Source organism: Garra rufa, chromosome 7, assembly GCF_049309525.1.
Source record: "Garra rufa chromosome 7, GarRuf1.0, whole genome shotgun sequence".
Taxonomy (NCBI): Eukaryota; Metazoa; Chordata; class Actinopteri; order Cypriniformes; family Cyprinidae; genus Garra; species Garra rufa.
In genome coordinates, this window is record NC_133367.1 from 14,910,140 (window position 1) to 14,921,572 (window position 11,433).

Below are 11,433 nucleotides of genomic sequence, written 5' to 3' on the forward strand. Positions count from 1 at the left end.
AGCTGAAAAATTTATTAATGGTTTTACTGGTTAGAAACTTGTACTGGTTTTAATGGAAAGTGTAATGGACCCTGTTGGTCATACGGTAATTGGTCACCTTCTATTGGTGGCTTGTTAAAAAGCAAAAAATCCTAATGGGATATGTCCCAAACCACACTACAGTATACCATTTTTGAATAGTTTCAGTGGTTAAAAGTTGATGGTTTGTAATGTTTGTAACAGTATTTGAAGTGGAAACCAACTATTTATTTTTTTTTATTTTTTTTTTCAGCAGGTAAGAGCATCTCATTTTAATTTTCTTTTCTTTTTTATGATGGATTAGGTGTAAACTTTTCTTTCAAGCATCCAAAATCCTTAGCCTAGAATTCAATACACGAAAAAAATTAAAAGCTGAAAATGATTCGACACTTAACTTTTTCAATTTAATTGTTAAAATATATATTTTTATGTATTATGTTTTTGTTCTGTTAACGAATGAATACATGTATCACATAATGCTAAAGGGTGTGCAATGTAAACCACTCGGAGAGCAGATATTTGTACTGCATTAACAGACTGTCAGTTACACATTTTATAAGTATCCATAAAGTTTATAATTTTAATAGTATTTTCGTGCTGTGACCGCGGGGAGGAAACACTTACTAGACCGTCTCATTCTAGCGTTTAATGCTGAGCAGGACTTTAGTCTTAAAGCCTCAGAAGGACCGAAGAAGAACGCATCCAGACTAGGATGCAGCCTTTCGTCAAGCACCCATATTCTTTCTTTCCCTGTTGGTGGCGGTAATGCACCTAAAGCTGGCCTGCAACCGCGAATGGAAAGACAAGAAGAAGAAGAAGAAGAAGAAGAAGAAGAAGCAGCGGTCACACGCAACGCTCTCATTCACTCACTCTGCCTTGAATTTTCTGCGGTAAGTAAGGACTTTAATGCTTCTTATACAATAATAAAAACACAATTTAAGCAACATTTTAGCGAGGCCATTTCTGTGCGGTTTTCTTCGGATATGCCATTTGTGCGTACTCTTTATGGATGTTTGATGTTACTTCGGCAATTGGGTAACTTATCAATCTCAAGCAGTAGGCTACTGTTTCTCTGTTATACTTCTAAATTAAATTTGAGTTTTACGTCCTGAAAATAAAAAAATATATATATGTGACCCTGGACCACAAAACCAGTCTTAAGTCGCTGGGGTATATTTGTAGCAATAGCCAAAAATACATTGTATGGGTCAAAATTATTGATTTTTTTTTATGTCAAAAATCATTAGGAAATTAAGTAAAGATCATGTTACATTAAGATTTTTTTGTAAAATTCCTACTGTAAACCTATCAAAATGTAATTTTTGATTAGTAATATGCATTGTTAAGAACTTAATTTGGACAACTTTAAAGGTGATTTTCTCAGTATTTTGATTTTTTTTCAACCCTTAGATTCCAGATTTTCAAATAGATGTATCTCGGCCAAATATTGTCCTATCATAACAAACCATACATCAATAGAAAGCTTATTTATTGAGCTTTCATATGATGTATATATCTCAGTTTTGTAAAATTTAACCTTATGACTGGTTTTGTGGTCCAGGGTCACATATATGTATTGGAAGGGTTAATGGTAAAGTATTTTTTATATTGCGTCTGTATGAGGACTTTTTTTTTTTTTTAATACAAGAGGTGGGTAGTCAAATATGCAGTATTTTTAACACCATTTTTAAATTATAATTTTTTAAAATTATATAAATCTATTTATGTAGTGTTAGGTCTGATGAGAAAATATAAGGGGCCTTTAGATTTGTCAATTATTTCATGTTTTTGTTGAACATTTTCAAGACAAACTTTGCTGCCATCCTTTCAAAACAGTTTGAAATTGATACCATTTTAAAATGTGTAGATGACTTTAATTCATATTTTGATTTATAAAAAATATTTTACATTTAAAAATGTCCTTTTAAAAGAAAGTGAGAAGTATTGGATAAAGGCATCTGCTAAATGTCTAAATGTAAATATGTAAATGTTTACTCACATGTAAATGTAAGTATTGAATTAAAGTGTTTTTATTTAACTTTTGAACATGTGAAAGTAGAAAGAAATTGTAAAAACTCTTCTAGAGCCTCCCCACTCTGCTGCACAACTAAATATGATTGATATTCAAACTATATTTATTAAGATATAAATGTTTTTAATCGTTTTTTTTTATAAATTAAAATATTGGAAAAAGAATTATAAAAAATTAATCAAAATGATTATAATTTTGCATATTGACCTTTCCTTCACATTTGTGTGTTTGAATGTTATTTTTCTTAAAATGAAACCTTTTTATCTTTAATTTTAGACCTGATGGAGGAGAAAGAAGAGTGTGAATAACCAAATTGGATGGAAGAGAAACATCATGTCAAAACCTGATAAATCTTTGAGTTGCTCACCGAAAAGCAGAGCCAAAAAATCTTTCCCCTGCCCTCAGTGTGGACAGAGTTTCCCATACAGAAGAAATCTTACAACTCACATGAAAATCCACACTGGAGAGAAACCGCACACATGTGATCAGTGCGGGAAGAGTTTTGCACAAGCAAACACTCTTAAATTACATCTGTGTTCTCATTCTGGAGATAGACCGTTTAACTCTGATCAATGCAGCAAAACAATTCTTGGGGCAGAAAACCTGAAGAAGCATCTGAAAGTCCATACAAAGAAGAACCTTCACGTGTGTTCTCTGTGTGGAAAAAGTTTTACTCGCATGTGTACTTTAAAATTACATTGGAAAAGACACAACGGTGTGAAGGATCACATGTGCACTGATTGTGGTAGGACATTTACTAGATCTGACTCATTAAAAGAGCACCAAAGAGTTCACACAGGAGAAAAACCTTACAAGTGTTCACACTGTGACATGAGATTCAGTCGGGCTGGAATCCTGAAAATACATGTGAGGACCCACACTGGAGAGAAGCCTTATAAATGTGATCAATGTGGAAAAGGTTTTACACAAAGTGGAAGCTTTAATGATCACCTGAAAATCCACACTGGAGAGAAACCGCACACATGTGGTCAGTGCGGGAAAAGTTTTGCACAAACAAAAACTCTTAAATTACATCTGCGTTCTCATTCTGGAGAAAGACCATTTAACTGTGATCAGTGCGGCAAAACATTTCTTAGAGCACAAAGCCTAAAGATCCACCTGAATATTCATACAAAGCTGAAACCTTACGTTTGTTTGTGTGGAAAGAGTTTTTCACGAATGGATAATTTTAAGTTACACCAGAGAAGTCACAGCGGTGCAAAGGATCATATGTGCTTTGATTGTGGAAATACCTTTACTACAGCAGCTGTTTTGAATCGGCACCAGAGAATTCACACTGGAGAAAAACCTTACGAGTGTTCACACTGTGACAAGAGATTCAGTCAGGCTGGAGCTCTGAAGAATCATGAGATGATCCACACTGGAGAGAAGCCGCACACATGTGATCAGTGCGGAAAGAGTTTTGCACTAAAAGGAGCTCTTAAGTCACACATGAAAATTCACACTGGAGAGAAGCCGCACACATGCGATCAGTGCGGAAAGAGTTTCGCACATGCATACACTCTTAAAATACATTTGCGTTGTCACTCTGGAGAAAGACCGTATAACTGTGATCAGTGTGGTAAAAAATTTCCTAGGACAGAATCCCTAAAGATCCACATGAAAGTCCACACAAAGGAAAAGCCTTACATGTGTCCCTCATGTGGAAAGAGTTTTAGTCAGCTGGGTAATTTAAAAATTCACCAGAAAAGACACAGTGGTGTGAAAGAACACATGTGCTTTGAATGCGGAAAGACCTTTACTGCAGCTGACACATTGAAAAAGCACCAGAGATTTCACACTAAAGAAAAAACAAAGGTCCAAAGTGGAAAGAAGCCTTTTACATGTGATCAGTGTGGAAACAGTTTCACTCAGTTAGGATCACTACACCGTCATACTAAAAACAGCTGTCTGAAATTGAAGTAGTTTATGTTCAGATCCAACACATTTAAGTGTGTTGCTGCGTCCTCACCAAATATGGCCAAATAAATAATGTCATAAATCTCTCCCAACCAGCCTCATTAAAAAATCATTGGAATAATTTGTTGCAGTGAACAAAGTTCAACTTCAAGACCAAACTCAAGTAATATTTCTAAATATGATTTCTACAGAAAAGGTGACATGAATCCAAGATGTTTCACATGGTCATAATGTTTCAAAATGTATCTGTGTTCTCACTCTAGTTTATCTGATTGTTGTAGTTGTTTTTTTAATTTTGTCAGCTATTTTCAATTTTAGTCTTCGTCTCGTGTTAAATGTCCTTGTTAGTTGTTTTATCGTATTTAGTCAACCTTATCATATTTACTTTCAGTCAACTAAAAGTCTTAACATTTTAGTCAAAGAAACACTGAAGTATTTTAGTTTAGTTTTGGTCAATGAAAACTTAGATTATGTATTTATGATTATTAGACTGTTTATTGAATTAATTAATTTTGATTCATTCATTCATTCAAGCCATTTATTATTATTTTTAATTCTATTATTACTCAAATGTACTTTTTAATTATTATATTTGTTAAATAAATTACATGTTGATTGAATTTGATATGTGCTAATTTATTGACCTTATTGTCGTCTCGTCTTCCTCTCGTCTTAGTCATGGGGAAAAGCTTGTTGGCCAGCATTTTCAATATCGTTTTCGTTGATGCAATTAACACTATGTAGTTTCTTCAACAATTAATTTGTAAAATAAATGTATTGCTTTTATTGAAAACAATCTAATTACTTTTGTAATATCTGAAAGCCATCGAGCACCAGGATTGTTTAGTACAGTGGTATTTGTGTATATTTTCTGGTGTCTGCTGATTGAAGGTTTGAAAGGTGTAATCATTGCTGGCTTCACATACAAAAGAAAAAGAAGTTAATGAGCTAATTCCTTTATTGATAATTAGAAAACGGAACTATATTTCATGTGGACATATGCTTCTGTATGGTAATTTTATGAAGAACCACCTGAAACGTCATACAATGGCGAATCCTCACGTGTTCTTTGTGTGGAAAGAGTTTTTAAATAACATCATAAAAGACAAGTGGTGTAAAAGATCGTAGTGCTTTGATTGTGGAAAGACATTCACTACTGCTAACATGTTGATAAAACACCGATTAATTCATACCGTCATGCTAAAAACGTGTCTGAAATCAAAGTTTATTCAGATCAAGTATACTTTCAAGTGCGTTACTGCATCCTCACCAAACATGAACCAATAAGGAATTGAGCAATACAAGCTCTCCAGTATCACAGAACCAAAGTCAGAATTATAAACCAATCATCTTGTGATCGCTACTGATCACATTTGGCTTGACAGTTCATTGTGTTGGCCAAAGGTTGAATGAAGGTGCATAGCAATATTAAAGCAATATTAACAGCAGAAACCAAAATAGAGACGAGAAGATCCTGAAAAGTTGGAGAAATGCTGCACAAGACTCATTAAATATTCCTATTTCTTAACATTATCTAAAAATAAATGAGCTGTTGGCAAAATAGAGAATATGCAATGCATGATTAATATCTGTCTGATGATGCTCAGAACTGAGGTGACACTGACCTCTGCTGGTGAAAATAAGGTTGTGGTTGTGACAAATCTTAATAAATCACATCAGATGGATCAGATTTAAAAAGTTAATAGACAGCTGGATCATCAAAAAATGTATGCATTGAAATATTTCGAAAGACATTTCCTACAGAAACATTAATGACAAAACAATATGTTCTTCAGTTTGGACAGTTTGCTAAATCTGCATCAAAGCAATCTCATGACATTTTGGAATATTTAATTAGACTTAAATATTACTTGAATATGTTCAAACAGTGCTTTTATTTGAAATGATTGCCTCTTGGCTCTGTCCTGTTTTAAATAATTATTTGTGGTTTGTTCGGGTATTTATTTATTTTTTTCTATAAATAGGCCAACTATAGTTCAAAAGGAAAGAAAAGGCGAGATAGGCTCAACTTTATAAAATAGGAGGCGACAGCCAATCGTCTTGTTTATTCCATTCAGATTTTAAATGCAGTTTGGACGTTTTCACGGTGTCATTTACATAGTGGTAAAAAGTGTGTTTTAAAAAACCTAAGATACTTATCAAAAATGAATCATACATTTTTCCAAGTTATGTGTGTATGGGTTGATTACATTGGTAATTTACTGAAAGCATGCATAAATTATACACACTGACCATAGACACACCCCAAAGCGAACGCGAAATAGCGAATGAGTTCTGGCGTTCTAAACAGCACTGGAGAGGGCTCTGTCACTGCAGTAGACGTGATAGAGATTAGTTAACTTTTGAAGGCCACAGATATTAAAACAGTGAATTTGTTGAAAAGTGTTACGGCAAACGAGTAATACATTTCTAAAAAAAATAATAATAATTATTCTCCATTTTCTCTTTTTTATTTTAGGCTGTTGGTTTGATGCAAACTACAAAGTATTTTGAAATCAGATTGTTAGATTTACCCAGACAGATGTCTGAATAATAATAAATGTGCTTTCATGTATTTAATTCTTGTCGAAGAAGCATGTAACAAAAATCAGCTTTGACTAAATATAATATTTTGCAGTATGTGTGTCCAGCTCTGTGTCTATAAAGAGTGACCATTCAAAGGATAAACCACCGGAATTCATAGAGAAACCAAAAGGTATTTCATGTGTTTTACATTGCAGCATTGTGTTAATTTCTCCACTTCTCTTTAATATAATAAATCACAGAACAAGGTGGCTGGTAAACTGCTGCTCTGTAATGAACTTTAGAGCTTCTTTTCTTTTCTTTTCTTTTCTTTTTTTTTCTTTTCTTTTCTTTTCACTAACTAGCATTCAGTATGAAACATTAGGTTCAGGCATCCAGACTCAGAAAAAAAAAAATGAGTTTCAAAGAAAATCTCCTATGGATCTTCCAGGTAGGAAAGACATGTTTTTATGTTTAATATTTATAGCATAACATACTGTATAGTGTGTGTGTGTGTGTGTGTGTGTGTGTGTGTGTGTGTGTGTGTGTGTGTGTGTGTGTGTGTGTGTGTGTGTGTGTGTGTGTGTGTGTACTATCAGGTTAGACTTGAGTTCCGTTGCCTTTCTCTCCTCTTCGGCTCCACGCAGGCGCGCAGCACAGTGTGCCACACATTGATCAGCGCATCACAGACAGGCAGAGAGCCGCAGAAGTGAAGCCCTCACACCCTTTTCAGTTGTGTATACCATGGGCATACAGACTAACCTAACATATAAACGACATCTGAATACAGAACATACACATTGTGGCTTAGTTTTATTTGTTGTTGCCTGTTATTGTGATAAAATCAGTGAATGCTAAAGAAGACCATGGTCTATATGTGATCGGATTATTCTGTAGACATCTTTTAAGAAATAAAACAACGTGAGTGCGAGGTAATTAAAATAAATTGGTAAGTAATAGTTGTATTAATATATTTAACGTTTTGTTTAGAAAAAAAAAAGGTCTGTGCACAAGATGATCACAAACATTATATAAAAAACTTATTATACCCAGAGCCATAGAGAAACACATCTTTCTATATGGCTCTGGTTATACCATGAACAAGTCCTCGTGTATGTATGAATATGTTTAACTTTTGAACCAGTACAGGTTTACTTTGAAACACTTAGAAATATGACGTAACCCGCCCTCTTTCGCAGAAATCACGTGACTTGGTCTGTTTGATAGGAGTTCATTATCAGATCACTGAATCGCTGCTGTCATTCAGTTTAGATGCGGTTAGAAGCGACAAATAAATATGAGGAACCTTTCCTTCATTTTTTGGGTTTTATTATTCGTGAATGGTAAGTCACATTTATGTTTATTAGGGTATTTTTTATTAATATTCAACACTTTCGGTTTCAGTACAACACGGAAACTGAAAATGAGCATTTGCTGTTACCTTCTAATATCTCCAGTGTTTTATAACGTACAAACTTGTATCACTTTTCAACAAATAGACGTTGTGATAAATCACACAGCACACATGCGAGCGTGTTTTTAGGGGTAAGGTGGTCGTGTGTGTGTGTGTGTGTGTGTGTGTGTGTGTGTGTGTGTGTGTGTGTGTGTGTGTGTGTGTGTGTGTTTGTGTGTTTGATTATTACATACATTAGAGGGCGCTGACGGCCTGTAGTATTCTGCACGTCATTTGTGGATACGTCTGGCTAATAAATAAATGTAATTCACCCTGGTTTAGCCCAGGTTTTTGTACAGTACTTGACACTAATGTGCACAGTTTACTCTTTTTTTTATTTATTTGTATGAGATAAATATAACAGTCTATTCAAATTTGAGCATAAATGTTTTTTTTTTTGTTTGTTTCTAATGTGGTTTAAGCTTACTGTAATAGCTAGGCCTCACAGAAAAAACACATGAATTTCACATGTGCAAAAACACATGCGACACATGTGGAAATGTGTGCTTTTGGGACACTTTCATGTGCATTCTGTGTGAATTCCCATGTGGAAATTCAAGTTTTTTTTTTTTTTGTAAGGGTTATGTGGTTCACATGCACATTATATGCATTATATAGTTTTTTTTTTTTTTTTTTTTTTTAAATGGACAGCACTGTTTTTTGAGTTGGTGCAAGCACAGGAATTTCGTTAGTGAAAACTTATTGGTTTCTGTTTTAGCAGACTATAAATACTAAAGAAAAATAAACATTAAATCAAAGTTTATATAAGGTTTTGTTAATAATACATTATCACATTAACATTAAAAGAGCAAAAGGTGACATCTGAGACTGTAAAATGACTATTTTCATACACATCAATTCTTGTGTAGTTTATTTTTATACTCTTGTGTTTTCCAGTTTCTCCATCTGGTCATGTCAAAACCGATGAAGACTCCAACAAGGCAAACATAGAACAGTATTCTGGCATAAGTATGTTTTTGCTTCCCTTTAATTTTTACTATTTATAATGGATCGTTCCAAGTACCACAGATATATAGGCGTACAGATAAATTATAGTTTATCTATAAATACATATTATTCTTAAAGTACAATTAGCTTAAAAATGAAATCATCGTTTAATTTAAATAGCACAAATATTAACATTAACTGCGATTTCTCTTTGCAATAATGCCCTGTTTGTTCTACAGATGTGTTTGTTGCTGTAGCAGATGGAGTGAAGACAATAATAGTGATGGAGGGAGATTCCGTCACTTTAAACACTAATGTTACTGAAATAAAAAGCCATGATACTGTACTTTGGATGTTTGGAGATGATATCATAGCCAAAATGAATAAAGCAGCTGAAATGTTCACTACATCCGAAGAAGAGAGATTCAGAGACAGACTGGAGCTGGACAAACAAACTGGATCTCTCACCATAAGAAAAATCAGAACTGAACACACTGGACATTATCAACTAAAGATCAAGAGCACAACGGAGACATCGAAGAAGTTCAGTGTTACTGTCCGTGGTGAGTGACTCAAGTCTTAAAATTATTGTAAACTGATAAATATCTAGATTCAATAAGGTGCAGCATGCGATTTCTGAGAAACGCTGTTAAAAGCGGATCAGACCGAACACCACAACACGTGTACCCTAATTTGTTTACGGTCTGATCAGAAAACTTTATGCGATGCGGGTCGCTGTGACAAGATTTATGCATGCACTGAGAGCTTTATTAATATTTCAAATGCTCTTTATTTTGGTTTAATACTTCTCCCCTGACCAAATAACTTGGTTTAAATGAACGACTAGGATAACAGTCGACCATATTTAGTGTTTCTCAGAAATTGCTTACTGCTGTAATTCTCTGACAACAATTTAGGTGCTGTGAAATGATCTAGGCTGCGTTTCTCAACAGCATCATAAGCTCTAATGAGCTCTAAGAGACCATTGGTGGCAATGATTTTACCATCTTTTTAGGGTTATGATGGTTTTGGAAAACGCTGCCTATAGGTCTCACCTTTATAGACTGCTTTGGATTTTTACTCTGTAAAAAAATGGTTAAAATAAAAGCAGCAAATAGCAAAGACGTTCAGACTACAGTGTGCTTATTCTAAGCAAAACTTATAATAAAAAAGTGTGTTTTTGGGTGGAATAGAACTTTAAAATGAGCTATGACAGTCGGACAGGTTAGTATAGGTAGGCCCTACGTAGGCCAAGAGAGTTAATATACTCAATACAATCCAGCCACGCACAACCAATTAGTAACAAGTATATACAAGTAAAAGTGTGGTAATTACTAACAGCAATTTCAGGTCAATCTTGTTCCAAAAACTCTTTATGTGTTTGTTGCCGTAACAGATGAAGTGCTGTCAGTGTCACTGATGGAGGGAGATTCCGTCACTCTACAGACTGGTGTTATTAAAACACAGGGAGATGATCAGATACTGTGGAAGTTTGGAGCCCAAGGCACCCTCATTGCTCACTTAACCTGTTAACAGTCGCCCCAGTAGTTGAGCTCAAACCCAAACCTGACCTAAACAAACTAAAACAGTCGCAGTTCATGAACACTCTAGACTACAGGCGTAACTGAGGGCTCTTTAGAAAGATACTAGTCAAGAGTTTGTTGCTGAAGTATCCAGTATTATTATTGCAGTGTAGATAAAAATTAAGAGAAGCTTAAATATTTCAACAAGTAATAGTTAATTTATTTACATTAAAGAAATGTAGGGGTAAATATTTGAAAATGTGTCAGAGCAACTTAAAAAGAAGTGAAGTCAGAGCCACAATTCTGACCAAGTTATAAATCAGGTATACATTAGGTTCCTCTAAGCTGTTCTTCTTGAAGAATGGAAGTTTTAAAGAGGAAACGTAATACAAGTATTTTAAAAATAGCTGAAACTCACATTCATGCCTGAGTTCAATTCATGAAACACCCAGTTTTTTACCATCTAATCAATTCCCATGTTTAAACTCAAGTCGTGTCCCATTTTTTTTATCATTAAATATCCTACTTCACTTAGCAATGCACCTATTAGGATAAAAATCGGTTGCAATATTGGGTTGCAAAATTTGTTTCACATTGACTTAAAGAATTAAAAGTTATGTGTTCTCAGTTTTAAATATATATTTTTTATCACCCAGTTTAAAAAGCAGAGTCATCTCTAAGTGAGACATTCATAGATTTTACTGAAAAGGCAAACAAAAAAAGTGACACTGCGCTGTTCCCAAAACCTGTTTTTGAGCATCACAAGCTTGAGAAAGCAACATTGCTACATAGACTCTAGGGCAGGACTAAATGTTTGAGCACCCAATGGAAGATGAGGGTATTGGAAAAACCTGTTTGAATACAGTTACTATTTTTGCAATTTTATTTTGTGTACCAGTGGCCTATGAATTACACAAGGTAACCTCAGTATGAAAATATACTGTACATTAAGGTTTCCAAGTACAACTTTCTATGCTTAAAAATCTATGTATGGCTGAGGAAACTAAACAAGCAAT

General features: G+C 34.3%; 1 protein-coding gene across 1 annotated transcript; it reads left to right on the plus strand.

Moving 5' to 3' along the window:
- The first annotated feature begins 840 nt into the window (after positions 1 to 840).
- LOC141339085 (uncharacterized) lies at positions 841 to 4,588 on the plus strand. The gene is made up of 2 exons (XM_073844716.1): positions 841 to 908; positions 2,327 to 4,588. The coding sequence occupies exon 2, from the start codon at positions 2,384 to 2,386 to the stop codon at positions 3,974 to 3,976; it is 1,593 nt and encodes a 530-aa protein (XP_073700817.1). The 5' UTR covers positions 841 to 908; positions 2,327 to 2,383; the 3' UTR covers positions 3,977 to 4,588.
- Positions 4,589 to 11,433: the final 6,845 nt, after the last annotated feature.